The 14,884-nt window shown below is 45.3% G+C and overlaps 1 protein-coding gene across 2 annotated transcripts; it reads right to left on the reverse strand.

Annotated features, from left to right (window-relative positions):
• On the reverse strand, nt 1-13,538 carry dyrk1aa (dual-specificity tyrosine-(Y)-phosphorylation regulated kinase 1A, a). Of its 2 annotated transcripts, XM_072658444.1 has the most exons (13): nt 12,864-13,538; nt 11,008-11,120; nt 10,743-10,812; nt 7,605-7,801; nt 7,091-7,210; nt 6,712-6,900; nt 6,366-6,513; nt 5,688-5,974; nt 5,301-5,447; nt 5,036-5,176; nt 4,534-4,837; nt 3,553-3,674; nt 1-3,257 (listed from the first exon to the last, which is right to left on the reverse strand). In XM_072658444.1, the coding sequence occupies exons 3-13, from the start codon at nt 10,750-10,752 to the stop codon at nt 2,652-2,654; spliced, it is 2,271 nt and encodes a 756-aa protein (XP_072514545.1). In that variant the 5' UTR covers nt 10,753-10,812; nt 11,008-11,120; nt 12,864-13,538; the 3' UTR covers nt 1-2,651. The 2 variants fall into 2 exon arrangements, with proteins under 2 accessions (XP_072514545.1, XP_072514544.1); XM_072658443.1 differs by lacking the exon at nt 11,008-11,120.
• Between the last annotated feature and the right edge of the window lie 1,346 nt (nt 13,539-14,884).

The raw sequence follows: 14,884 nt of genomic DNA on the forward strand, positions 1-14,884 counted from the left end.
TGAGTTCTAAACTTCCTTTATTAAAAAAATATAAATATGTACATAAATTCTATTTCAGCTATTAAAATGGGGTCACAAAGTAAACACCTGAAGCCTGGGTTTCATGGACTCCTCCCATTAGCTGTCCTCTGCTGCTGGCCGAGAATAAAAACCCTATAGGACCATTTTTTTTTTTACCTTGTATTTATAGGCATCATCACACTCACATGGAGAGAGAGAGAGAGAGAGAGAGAGAGAGAGAGAGAGAGAGAGAGAGAGAGAGAGAGAGAGAGAGAGAGAGTGAGAGAGTGTGTAAGAGAGTAAGAGAGGGGGAGCATAAGAGCGAGCGGGCGGGCTAGCGAGCAAGACGGGGCGAGACAAGAGAGCGAGGTATTAAGATACCGTTAGCAAAAGAGAGAGAAGCAAGAGAGCGCGAGCTATAGAGAGAGACAGAGCAGTAGACCAGGCTGTGTTCTCACACATCTCAACCCCCCATGTGCCCCTGCACCCCCACCCACCCCCACCCCATCTGAGCCCAAGGCTTTCTGTCTGAGACTGGTGGGCCAGGCTGAACGCTAACCCCCATACAAGGGGAGCACGGTGTTCGTGCAGGAGAGCGGCAGCGGCATGTGGCGGCGGCGGCGCTGAGCGCTTAAGGCAGTGGAACCCAGATAAATCAGGCACCTCAAGAAGTAGCCGTCTAAATAGAGACGCAGCGCGCCGCTACCCCTTCTTCTCGCTTCTACTCTGCTGCAGGGCCAAAAGGGGTCACGCTCTCGCATCGAGACGGCCAGCAGCTTACCACGAAGCTCTGGAACCTGCAGAGCAGCCAACAACACGGGCATCGACCCTCCCTCCATCTCACGGAGCAAAGCAAAACTAAAATCTACTCACGAAAAACAAAAAACAAAAAACAAAAAAAAAAAAGGAAAAAAAAAAGATTTTTCAGTTGTCTGTTTTCTGGTATCAAAAGAAAAATAAAAGAGACGATGCTGTTCGGAATCCAGCGCTTAGTAAAAATGTGCCGCGTTAAACAACAGTTCCAGTTTCAATAAAGCAATAGATACAGCCATTTGTTTTTACTGACATTAAAAAAAGGAGGAAGAAAAAAAAAAGAAAAAAAAAAAAAGAAAGAAAGAAAAAGGTCTGATACACCTTGTTTCAAAGTGCACAACTGCTACATTATTGGTTACAGACATCTATGTGCTATAAAAAAAACTGCTTTGGTACAATAAATTATCAAAAGGGAAAATAAACTCTCCTAAAATTCACAGCATAATTGTGAGGCAAAACAAATAAAAAGCATTCACACAAACTTCTGCATGTTAAGATTTCCAGGGAAGAACAGAAAACAAACAAAAAAAATAATAATGTGCAGAGGCTCAAAAGTAAAAGTCACATGCTGAAAACAACAAAATTAGAACGAAGCGAAGAAGAGAAAGCAAGGGAGGGGGGGAGAGGGGGAGGAGAAACAGTAAGGGACACAGTAGTAGCTGATTCCATTAGACTTGCAATACTACTTCTGTGAACTCACAAGGCCCAGCAAAAAGACTCCCAAAGAGCAGATTTCTAGGTAAGGAAGGCCTCATATAACCATTCTCAAACTCCGGTTCCTATTTTTTTTTTCATGTGTAAAGACTTAAGTGTACTCAAGACTTAAAAAATACAGGAAAGCTATTCTTCTTTTTTTTTTTTTTTTTTTTTTTTACTTTAAGGGTAAATGTCCAGCTTCTCTTCATTCAGTGCGTGATAAGGCCATATTTTCAAAACTTGCTGTCCACCGTTGCCCAGTACCAGGCTTCTGCCCACTCCACTGCCCACTTTAGAGCTCCTCACTAAACTTTTAACACCAGCACACTGCTGCTGCTGCTGCTCTGGGACCCACAGGCAGCCCTCTAGGGGAGAGACTCGCAAACTGCACCACTGAACGGGAGAGACCCACAGACTTCTCTCTTCGCTCTTTTCCAAGGGGAGAGACTTGCAAACTGCGCCCTCTACAGGTGAGACCCACACAGCACACCTGCTCTCTCTAATGCTGCTGCTCTGAAAGCTAAACTCAAAAGAATAGAATTGCACAACATGAAGAAGGATCTTTCAAAAAAGGAGCCTGCTGAAAAAGGAAAAACAAAGATGGCGTTCGAAACAGCAACCGTTGAAGACGATGGGGTTTTTGTTTGTTTGTTTGTTTTTCGCCACATTGCATTGCATTAACGATGACTTTGGGCAGAGAACGTCCGTCTCCTCGACCAACTGGACCTTCTCCCAGACCTTAAACAGAAATCTAATCTCAAGGCTGTCAGGAAGGTGCATATGTTAATAAGCAATTAAAAAGAGTTGAGTGAAAAGAAATAGGTGAAAACATATGAAACTTTGTTTTTTTCCTTTATAATAAAATCAAATTCACTTGAAAACGTTCCAAGCAAAAATGGTAACTGACTGAAACAGAGGCCTCCAGCAGTGAGCAGAGGGGAGTTTGAACACGCGTGGCGCAGGGAAAGGGGAGGGGGGTAGGGTGAGGGTAGTGGGGAGGGTGATTTGAGGGGGCTCGGCGCTACAGCGTCAGTCATCATCTCCCTTCTCTTTACAGCAGCTTTTAATCTCTATGCACTTTTTTTTGAAAACACCAGCGTTTTAAAAACACACACACAGAGGAAAAAGCGTTCTCAGCGTAGTCAGGAGCTGGCCACGGAGCTCTGCTGCACGCACACTCCGGCCATGGGCGAGTCCTCTCGGTCCAGGCCTTGACGCAGGCCCATATGAGTCTCTGCTATGTAGTGGCCCGGGCCAGAGTTCGTGGCAAGCGGGTAGGAGGGGTGTCCTGCCATGCCGGTCTCCTGGCGTGGGTTGGAGAAGGCACCCAGGCCGAGGCTCATGCCGCCGGGGTGGCTGTAGCCCAGGCCGAGCGGCAGCGGGCGGCTCTGGTAGGCCTGGTGGTGGTTCCCCGTGGACGATGAGGACGTGGATGAGGAGGAGGCAGAGGAAGACAGGGAGGTCATGGACAGGTGGCCGTGCGACACCTCCATGGAGTCCTGCGTGGAGGCGCTGTGCGAGGGCGAGTACAGTCTGGGCCGCGGCCGTGCCGGGCCCTGCCCGTGCTGGGGGTGGTGATGGTGGTGGTGATGGTGGTGATGGTGGTGGGAGCTGTGGGGGTGCAAGGGTTTTGGCTGGTGGGGAGGCACGTGGAAGGTGGTCTCTTGGACAGGGTGAGTCTCTCCAGCGGCCTGCTGAAGCCCTTCTCCACCGACCCAGCCAAGCGCGGGGGCAAATGCCTGCCTCGCCTGAGATGCACACATGCACACAAAGTTAAAACTCTGAGAAATTAATATAACAGTACATTGGACAGTAATTGATGTAAGGTACAGTTCCAACATCTTTTTTTTTCACCTGTGATTTTTCCACAACCTACCAGAAGTATCGTTACTCTTCTTAAGAGAAAGGTTCCCCTTATCGATAAGCAGTTGGCAGCATGAGTATTCGCACAGGCTGTGTTTAAACTTTATGTTTATAAAAGGTTTATTTATACCTATATACATACATACAGAAAGAATGTGTGCGTTTTCTATGTCCATGTACCTGAGGGCAGAGGTTGTGGCAGTCCATGCCTACTGCAGCACTGAAATGGCCTCCACTGAGCCGGTGCTGATGGGTGGGATCAGAGCGGGCACGTCCACTGGTGCTTGTCCCAGAAGAACCTCCTAAACACACACCACAGGCATTTAAGGTCTTAGTGCGAGATTCCCTACATTTACAATAATGTACATTTACATTTAAACCATTTGGCAGACACTCTTATCCACAACAGCAGAGGTACAGCGGTAGGCAAATTAAGTATAAGGACTTTTGCCCAAGGGTGTTGCTTGTCTGGGCTGTGAATCGAACTTGTCTGCCTGCCTTATGGAGGGCAAAAACCTGTGCTCTGTTACATAATGCCCTCTATAGCCAAGAAAGCCTGCTCCTATACAAATTAGATTAGATCAGACTTTGTGACACCGACTGACACACAAGGCTTGAATGTCTTCACTATGTAAAAGCAGCAGTCTAGTTTTTCTTCGCCACATCTGTAATTTTTGTCTTTATTGTCTGCCATGAAGATACTTGTTACCCCAGGCAAGGAAATCGTTCTTCCTAGTCTGACTCACTAATCTAGTCAAATCTGTCAATCACTGACAGAAAAATAGTAAAAAACAAAATAACGGGGAAACATAAAAACATTTTTCATGGACTGGGTAGCTCATTGACTCATACGCTTAATAGGTCTACTGTTGGTGACCATAATAGGACACCAACAGCACAAGCAGTGCCCGACATCGACTGTCAAAGGAGCGGCCTCAGACACCAAAAGTACAAGCAGTGTTGTCATACACTGACCGTAAAAACAGCGGCACACATGAACGGAAACAGCTGGCGTATCAAAGACATGGTGACGATCACAGACATTGAAAGGTAACACAGTCAGACACTGACAGTAAGCCCAATGGAATTAGACACAGCAAAGGTAGTGGTTAAATCAAATGCAGTACAGGCAAGTGAATCAGACACCAGAGGATGGCATACCTGAGCTGGAGGAGGTACTGGATGTAGTTCCAGAGGACTGCGACTGCTCCAGCGCCGGGCTGGTGGACACACTGCTGCTGGTGTTGGTGCCCTCATCGGCTGTCTTCTTGAAGAAGCTGTGCTGCAGGGCGTAGTAGGGCTGGATACGGCTCTTGGGGTCGTAGTCCAGCATTCGCAGGATCAGGTCCTTGAACTTCAGGTAGTCAGCAACAGCGTGGCCAGACTCGCCTGCTCTGCGCCCACCCGGACCGCCTGCCTCCACACCCAGAATATTGTGCAGCTTACGAGAGCCCGCTGGCTTATACTGCATGTAGGGGAGCAAAAGGATTCAAAATGATTAAAAGCAAACAAACACCATAATATTAAAAAAAGCATCAAGGTTTTGATTAAGGCTTTTATTTGCTACAGGAGGACAAACTGACTGTCCAGCCAACATAAGTCATTCTAAGCAGAGCTTTAAACCATGTACATAGTGCCCAAAGATACTGAAAGGAACACATACCCGTTTTCCATCTTTGGTCTTCTTTGCACACCACGTGCTGTCAGACATCTTCTCAAAGAACTTTCTAGCTTTCGGTGCCTGGTCCAGTATGTGACTGGGAGGGACCCCCAGAACTTCCACTATTTTGTTCATTTGGTCCACCTGCAATAAAAAAAAACAAACATAAAAAGTTACCGTAAAATATACACAACATAACAAAAGCCTTCCACTGGCACATGCCTTCAGCGCTGTCGAAATTGTAGAAATACAGGCTTCTGAACTGTACCTCATTGGCTCCACTGAACAGAGGCTCTCCAGTGTGCATCTCCACTAGAATGCAGCCCAGTGACCACATGTCTATAGCCAGGTCATACGGCATGCCCAGCAACACCTCCGGGGAACGGTAGAACCGGCTCTGAATGTACTGATATATCTGAGGATATGAGAGGGAAGAAGATCCGTAAAGACACAAAAATTTAAACAAACATCAAAAGAAGGTAACGTTTTTAAAACCGGCACAAGCTTGTGTGTCTGCTTTTCTCTCGCTTTGTCAGTATCCACCCTTCTCCGTTTTTGATCATTTTTAAGTGCATCTTAGGTGGGCAAAATAAAAATTGATCAAAGGATATAAACAAAAGGAGTTAACACATATATGCACTGAACCCCAACGCACCCGCTGTCCCAGTTGGCAGGAGCTGCCAAAGTCTACGATCTTGATAGCGGATCTCTTGGGGTTGCAGAGCAGGATGTTCTCGGGCTTGAGGTCACAGTGGATGATGCTGAGTTCAGGCGTGGCCAGGAAGAGCAGCGCCGTGCACAGCTGCTGTGCGAACTTCCGCGTCAAGTTCAGGGAGACGCCACGGAAATTCGTATTCCGCAGCAGGTCGTACAGGTTGTAGGACAGCATCTCGAACACCAGACACAGGTGGTTCCGAAACATGAAGTGACGTTTCAGGTGAACTGATAACACAGAACAAGAAAGGGGTTAGGAAGGTCAATTCAGATGCTCAAATATCAGGTTTCTGAAATAAAGGCAGTTTCAATTCCACGTTCTCTAACTAGTTCAATGAAATAGATACACAGATTGCAATTAGATCTCATCCAACTTTATTATATACTTTTGTAATGCTAGAATTTCCACGCTGCATTGAGTGACCAACCCATTTTATGCACTAGCTTCTGGAAATGTTCCACATTCCAACAAACACTAGATGGCACCATAAGCCATTACAAAAAGGACTACCTAGGCTTATATTCTTTCCCGTTTCTCTGGTAGTCAGTACCAGTTTGAGTGACCGTACCTTCACAGCATCTAAAAATAAATTGCACCCCTAAAACAGGCATTCATTACCTATGTAGTACTTCATCTCCGTATCATGTTTGTTCATGAGCTCCAGGAGCCGTACTTCGATCTGTGCTTGGTTCAGAAATGCCTTTTTATTCTTAATGATCTTAATGGCAACCCATTCCTGCTCCAGGCGGTCATAGGCCTTCACAACCTGCCAGCAGAGGGAGACATATACACAATTAGTCATGAAGACCACAGTTACTGATTTATGCCCCAGTATGACCATGCAAAAACATTTGTCCCTTTAGAGCATTAATGAAACAGACATGAATCTTTGCCTTTTCAGAACCATGCCGACATAACAGCAGTCAAGGAGAATTTTGAAGAAAGCTGGACAGCCGAGACTCACCTGACCAAAAGATCCTTTGCCTATCAAGGAATCAATTTCATAGCGATCCATCCATTTCTCGCCATTTTTAACAATGTAGTCAAAGTTGTCGTCATCATAACCATCGTTGTAGATCTTCCTCTCCTTCTTATTACTAGAGTCTTCCCCTTGGCCCTGTTGGTGACGCCGCTTCTTTTTTGCATAGTAAACCTGAAGAAAAATAATAAACTCATGTGCATTAGTAACACTTCTAAGCACTGTTTTTGAAAGGCTAACCACTATCCCAAACCCTTGTTTTATAAAAAATAAAGAAACATGTTAACAGTAAAATGAACAGTCCAAACACTAGAACTGCATAGTGTCTTCAGACCCTGTAAACAGGGCTGGAGAGTGGTCTGACCTCATTGATGTGTTTGTAGGTTTTGATCAGTTCAATGGAGAGCTTTCTTAAGGGAGCTGTTGCCGGATCCCGAAAGCACTGGGGGATCCGCCTTTGTAACATCACCACATCAGCAGTCACCTATTCAACACACAGACACAAACACACACACACTCCATTACAACTAGCACTCAGTTTTGCTGAAAGTAACAACTTCTCAAATTCTTTATGCAGTTAAAAACACTTCACTATTCATCATCCCTACTAGAACTATTAATTAAATGGGGATTAAACAGTATGCTGTGTAGAATTAGAGGGGTGACATCTTGTAAAAGGGATATGTTTGGGTATGCATAGAATTAGAGGAGAGCGATCCTACAAGGGTGGGCGTGTGTAGAATTAGAAGACAAGCTTAAGTTCCGTGAACCTAGATCATGCTGGGATACACAGAAGTACTGTAACCATAGGATCACGTGTTGGATTTGAAATCATGTGTGTAAGAGGGTGCGGATGAGCGAATGGGCCTGGCTGGTACCTGGGTGGTGTTGAGCTGTGGGGCCTGTGGGCCGTAGGGCAGCACAGGGGCCGGCGGGTCAGCGCTCGGCTGGTGGCCGTCACTGAACGGCGGGTGAGAATGGGGCGTCTGCGCAGCCATCTGCACATCTGCCGCATTGAACGAAAACGAAGGAGCAAGCCGAACAGACGAGGGTTTGCATGCTGAGGTCTCTCCTCCTGCAAGAGCACACAAAACATGCGTTACTGACCAACTGAATTAGGGGGCGAAAGACAACTGTCCTGGAGTCTGAAGAAATATCTACAGTCGACGTTTAAAACCCAAACTGAAGTCTTCTCATCCTAAAGCAAGAGTTTCCAACTCCAGCCCAGAAGCCTCCTTTTTCTGTCATGCACAAAAGAGAATTCGTAGAACTGTACACAGCAAAAGGTGGCAAGTATCCTAGTCAAGATCCCCTGCCTTAACACCATCTGGATCTTGAGCGTAACCCAAAGAGAAGCCCTAAAGCCCAGGCAAAAAATGATGGATAGACAAGTAGACCATGACCATCTCAGCTTTCCTGTACTTTGCTTTGAATAGAGACCAAAGACTTGGAACATGGCTGAACGTCTTATGTAATGTTCCAAAAGATAGGACTGTCTAATATGTTCTGTAGCGCAGGAATCTGCCTTCATAACCACAGATCAGGTTACAGCGCATCCAAAAAAGCACAGACTAAAATGGCAGCATGCTATCATGCTTTTGTCACAAGATTACTCTTAGCACTTGTTACAGTCGCTCAAAAGCAGAAGGATTTATTGTTCCTCAAAAAACAAACTCATTAGACAATAAGTTGATTCATCTGTAGGTCTTGAATTAAAGAGCAATGTGTCTAAGCTAATATATTAACATGTCTGAATAATTTTCTCACATTTTATCAAATATGGCAGGGTCTCACATACATTGCAGATTATATAGAGGCTGGACTCTATGGTCATAGCATCAAAAGAATCATGGCATAAGCTTTTCTAAACCAGTAGTGTCTAATCTGAATATGGTTATACATATAATGGGATGCTATTGCTTGAGGTGGGCGACACTGCCTAGGTAGGAAACACGTGAGGCTTTAGAATTGACTCAAACCGGTTCTACTACGATTCTGCTTTTGATTATCGATTTACATTATTTAGTGCTTTGAATTGCCATTTTAAATAAACAAATGACAAGCTAGTAGATCCATCATCAACAATTAATCAACAATATTAAATCAACTGACATTACAGTGGATATGAGAGAACATACAGGATGGAGGCATACAGTAGCTCCTACAACAGCACTCCCATCTCTCCCTCACACACACGCACGCACATGCACGCATGCACACTCCCCCTCGGCCTCGCTCAGCTCTGCCAGGGTAGCTTGGTGCCACTGTATAATATGAGGGAGAGAGCGAGTATAATTGGAGCTGTGTATGTATGTGTGTGTGTGTGTGTGTGTTTATGACTCAGCTGGTTCACCATCGAACTGAAGAGCTCAACAACAGTACGCCGCTGTCCATACTTCTAACACACACATCCTTCAAGTGTCGCTACAGTACTGTACTTCTCATCTCGATCCAAGATGCACACAAACACACTCACGCCCATTGTCAGAATCACCCCTCCAGCATCCCTTTACAGAAGCACACTCTTAACAGCCCATATACACTGACCTCCACAAGACTTCATAAAGAGAGGAAGAGGAGGAGGAAGAGGAGGAGGAGGAGGTGGTGTTTGGTTTTTTTTTGTCTCTTTTTAAACCTCAAACGCCAAGAATTATTGATAATGAACGTGGGTTTTTTTTTTTCAACTTCTAGGAGAAAGAGGAAAGTTATTTATTTGAGGGTTGGTGCATCTCAGCCGAGCGCACAGCGGGGGGATCGCAAAAAAAATCACGCAAAACAAACAATGAAAGCGAATGAAGGCGAGTGGTCCACACGCAGGAACTCCACCAGCCGCCTGCTTTCGTTGTTTGCGGCAAGGCGAGCCTCGCTCGGGCTGATCGGTGTAAACTCGGCCATAATCGCGGCCTGGTCGACGTTGTCGAGCGCCGTTTTTGAAAACGTGAACGTTGTCTGCGAGTGAGAGGGAACTGTGCAGATCATTAAGTCCTCATTTATCACCGTCTCTCACCAGGCAGTCACAATGCACCAGAACCACACTGGCAACCGGCGCTCTCAACCCCAGCAACAGTGCCTCATTAGCATAGCCTACCACCAGGAAGATGCCGCGCGATTCGCCGCGCAGCCAGAGCGGGAGCCAATCGGGAAAGGGTATGCAAATAACCCACTTTTGTTGCTAGGGCAAAGCAGCGGCGCGCCGTCCAATAGGAAAACGGGTAACAGGCATGAAATTGCATTGCACTTTGACACATTTCCCAGCACAGTTTAACACAGTATTTGCTGACAGAAAAGCTCGCGGGTTAGGAACCCGGAATCAGTTTCTCCGAGAAAGGAACTCTGATAGCTGACCCTGGAGACAGGAGCAGAAAATGCGCGGCAGCTGCCAGGAGGGAGCATGGCCTATATTTTTAAACATTTATAGTTTGAGCAGCATGTTTGCCCCAAATAGAGAACTTCATGCAAGACTGATTCACTCCTCAATGCAACTCCTCCCTGCATACATGCATGACGCTCAGATCCCGAACAGGCAGCACTCTCGGTTTCTCCTACGTTCTCCCCGGCCTAACCTCCCAGGTTTGCTCAGTAGATTCAAGAAAAGAAAAGAAAAGAAAAAAAGCTTAGGGTCACTGTAAGGAAGTCCACCGTGGCTGAAGACTGGGCCTCCGAATGTCTCCACAGCTCCCAGACTCGCAGCCAAGAAACCCTGCATCATGTTTCTGACAGCTCACCTGATGCCAACATATTATAAAAAGGGAGGCAAGGGCCTGGGTCCACTTTGGGGGAGCACTATGGACCTAAACCCACAGGGGTCTTGGTTCACATGTGTTTTGTAACTTCCTCACATGCTACAGATAAGCACTCCATCTAACGAGTATACAAACATAAATGTGATCGTCTGATTTGTATTTACTGCACATGATTCAGTGTCCAACAGCAGGGAAAGGTGGATATGTACGAACTGACATACTGAGATGCTCTGGCCGTTCTTCTGAATCAGAACAAATGTAGGAATGGCTAACCTGTATGCATCGTCCTCTGGCAAATCTCATATCATCCTGGCAGGGGAGTCCATCTGCAAACCACAGCACACTGGGAAATGGAAAAAAAAAAAAGCAAAGTCAGTAACTAGTCAAAATTAACACAACCACAATAAGCCATGTAATATTGCACACATTGAGAAAAGCTGTAGTATTTCTAGAAAGCAGCAGGTATACCTAGGCCTAACTCTCCATTTCCATTTAGATTTATTTCTCTGGAAATTAAAAGCAAAACACAGATGGCTACCTGAACCAACTTGCAAGTGGTCTCTATGTGAGAACAACCCTGGTGCCCCAGCAGGGTCTTTCAATGTCTGATGTTCTGACTTTTCTTCAACTTGCACAATCATTGGTGTGGATCTGCAAAGAACGCACCGTTTGTCAGACCAGTTAACAATAATAGTAATTAATGTTTTACAAGTGGTCAGTACGTTGGGGAACGAACAGTGTATACATTGACCTTAGCAGGCTTAAATGCCAAAACCCCCCATGACTCTCACACATGGCATTGAAGTTACTGTTATTTAGCACTTCAATCCGAATTCATCAGAGACGAGAACGTAGTGCTTTAGGCTACTAACTACTAACTCAAGACATAAACCTCTCTCTAGCAATCCCTGTCCTGTGTTCTACTAAAAGAAACAGTACTTAATCAGAAGTTTATGACAAATGTATGACATTAGGGCTGGTCTAGACCTCAGTGATCACTGAGCCCTGCTGAACACATCAACCTTTTTAAGATTGGATCACTCCATTGTTTAAGGTTTGCCACAACCCTGGCTTTCAGGTTATATCTAGGCTATATCATCAATATGAGGGTGTATCTGTAATGCAATCAGTCACTCGTTATATGATATCCACACGGCGTTTAATGGGCTATCCTGATGCAAGCACTACATCAAATGTAAACAAAAGCACAGGGGAACTCACCATAAGACACGAGAAAAACAAGACGTACCCAGCTTACATTTTTCACGCAGTTAACGTGCATAGGCAACCCAGATGACCCTAAACATATATAAATAAAAAGTGGCTACCTGCTGCACAGATGGTGAAGGAGCTAGCTGAGCAACCCCTTTACACTAGAAACACATCGCACCTTGCGTAAAAAAACACCCCGTTTACTCCCAACACTTCACCACTTCAGAAGTGACCAGCTGGATCTTACGGTACACAGTCACGGACCTTCAATGTCAACGTTAGCAAACCGGTCTTCTCTCGTATTGACTGTTAAATGACTATATTTAGGCTATAGCACCCAGAATACGCCGATGGTCGACAGCAGAGAGAATTGGCAGGATTGGTAAGGTTAGCCTGCTGCCACTTCCAAACTGCCTTTAACTTTGTCGTGTTTAAGCCCGTTATGTCGCTTCCAGCGCAGTATCCTGTGTGTCTAGCCAACACTACACTAACTGCTGAAATGGTTACTGACCTTAATTCTCGTTTTTGAGGCTGTAAATGGTAGAGATCGCCAGTCTACCGTTAGTTGAGTGTGTGTATGAGAGCTGTCACACAGGTACCTGGACTAGCTAAGGCTAAAAATCGCTCTGGCTAGTTAGCCAGCTTAGCTCTGCTAACTATCGCGCTCAAAACGCTAAAGCACACAGGAGCGATCAGCAGCAGCAGCAGCAGCTCCGCGCGGATTCAGCTCCATTTCTGACTCTTCGATGTAGACAGCTGGCTGGCACTGACGGCCCGGACACTGAAATAAACGGAATTAATATTACGAGCAGCTGGCTATTTCCAGCCCGCTAGCTAACAGTGAACGTTAGTAACGCTCCGGCCTGTGAAAAACGGAGACTAGACCTTCCCATCCCCGCTCAAATAAATCTGCACCTTGTTTAGAGAGCGACCTGTGCTCTGAATCAGCTTCGTCTAAACGCCAGCAAAACCACAAACGATTCGAAGAGTTATTGATCCGATCGGTGGCATCGTCTTAGCCCAAACCATCACCGTTAGCCACCTCGTTCTTCTCACCGCACTGGAATCGGCGAGCTGTTAGCCCGCTAGCCGAGCTGGCTAACGTCGTTTAGCTCCTCATCACTCACTCACTCACTCGCCCGCCCGCCCGCTCGCTCGCTCGCTCGCGCAACACAAACTTACCTTGTTGCTATGCGTCCGTTTACGGAGGAGAGAAAATATCCTCATAGGTTTAAAAACAACAAGCGCGACCTCCGTGGTAAAAATCCAATATCCTAGATTCAGATCCTGTGTATTAATTGTCCGTTGAAGCTTCAAAAACCCCTGAGTCGTTTGACTTTGTGTCAACTCCTCTCCGAATCAACAGCGCCTCTCCGTCAAACTCAAACCACCTCCGTCAACACAAACTTCTCCGATCCGGCCGCAGAAACGCAGCTACATTTTGACCCTTCGCCTCGCAGGCATCGACTGTCAGTGACGCGCGTCACGTAATAACGCTGCAAGACACACGGATCCGAAACGCATATTCACCGAAAACGAGCTGTTAAGTGGCGGCGCGCTGGCTGTGTCTCTCCGGGGAGAGCTCATCCTCCTCCAGCCACTTCTTCCTTTTTTGTGTAAATTTTACAAAATGGCGCGCGTTCCAAACCTGCGCAGCGGACCGGCCCGGCGGACCTCGGACATGACCAGGCGCTCACGCCGGCTAAGGTCGAGTTAGAAGTCGCCCGCTCCGTTCAGACCGAACCCCCCGCGCGTTCCCGGTCGATGTTGAAGCGGCCGAAAACCGTTCGAGTCGATTGAGATCCGCTACGAGCGGTCGGAACCTCGAAACGTTTGACGGAAGAAAAAGTGCAGGAACAAAATGGAAGCCGAGTAAGAGCGTTACCATGACGACTGTCAATCAAACCGCCAAGTTCCCGGATGACCTCATGACGTAGGCACGTTCCCGGAGTTGCCTTAGAAACTGTCAATCAACTCTACGTTTCCAGGGGCGTGGCGAGGACCGAGTACCTGTTCGAGGCGATCGGTGTTTTTTATTTTTATTTATATATTTTTTTTTCTAATAAAACAATTGGGCATTTTTACCCCCTTATTCTTCCCATCAACCACATTGTATAAAAACCCTATTTAATATAATAGTTTTTTTTTTTGGAACATATTAAAATGAAAGCTCTGTGGCAACCAAGGTGTTCATACATAATATTATTAAGATGTTACTTCACAACAGTACATATTAAAATATGACTGGCACAAAAATGTATGCTGTTGCTATAATATATGATTAGGGTTTGTGTATGATGTTTTTGTATGATGTCTGCAGACATTGTAATCTGAGCATTGTAATGAAAACACATCTCTGAAGTTGTATCATGATCATTTTGTAGTGTGTGTCAAGCCCAGGTACATTTGGTTCTTTGTACTCAGAGGTAAACAAATATGCTATGAATCCAATGCAAAAAAAAATGTCCCCAGATGATACTGGACCCTCGGAACGACAAGACCCTTAAGGAGTGGAAATACAAACATGGCTTCATACATGCTACAGGCAAGCTAACACTGCACACTGAAAGGACATGTCTTTAAAGCAATCCCACTAATGCAATCAGTTCTAAAGTAAAACTATTAATGAACTGAATTGATTGAATTGTTAATAGCATTGCAGTGTCTTGTAGTTTAGGCTTGTTGTTTGTGCAGGGCGTTTGAGAGAGGTTGACAGTCTTATGGTGTCATTTCAGTCTGTTTGCTTGCATGTAGTAATTCTATGCTTATTTTATTTACTCCTTAATGCCACTGTAATTCAGAGGATGGAGTGATATTTAGGGGAGAATGTACACAGGAAAAGATAGTGAGTTTGGGACGTACATAATTACTACTGGGGACAATAACAGTGATGTTAGAAAACAGCATTCATTTATTCCTAGGAGAAGATCCTCCTATAAAGCACTTAAAGGGATTCTGTCTCCATTAAATTTGTTTTGTGGGTGTATTTTGATATATTATTGTGTTTTCATTTTGGTGTTCTTTGTATTACAAAAGTTGCTTATTCTGTTCTATTCTGATCTAGTCTTTCTATTCTACTGTATTTATTCTACCATATTATATTCTATTCTGATCTGCTTTATTCTGTTCTATTTTAATCAATTTATTGTGTTATGATGTTATATTCTATTCTTTCTAGTCTAATGTATTTATTCTACTTTATT

This window comes from Salminus brasiliensis, chromosome 16 (genome assembly GCF_030463535.1).
Source record: "Salminus brasiliensis chromosome 16, fSalBra1.hap2, whole genome shotgun sequence".
Lineage (NCBI taxonomy): Eukaryota > Metazoa > Chordata > Actinopteri > Characiformes > Bryconidae > Salminus > Salminus brasiliensis.

Bases quoted from the DNA above. Each gene is read 5' to 3' on its own strand.
- dyrk1aa (XM_072658443.1), bottom strand. The intron at 5,448-5,687 runs GTGCGTTGGGGT...TCATATCCTCAG, and splicing joins CCTGCCAACTGGGACAGCGG to ATATATCAGTACATTCAGAG. The intron at 3,258-3,552 runs GTACATGGACAT...TGTGCATCTCAG, and splicing joins GCCACAACCTCTGCCCTCAG to GCGAGGCAGGCATTTGCCCC.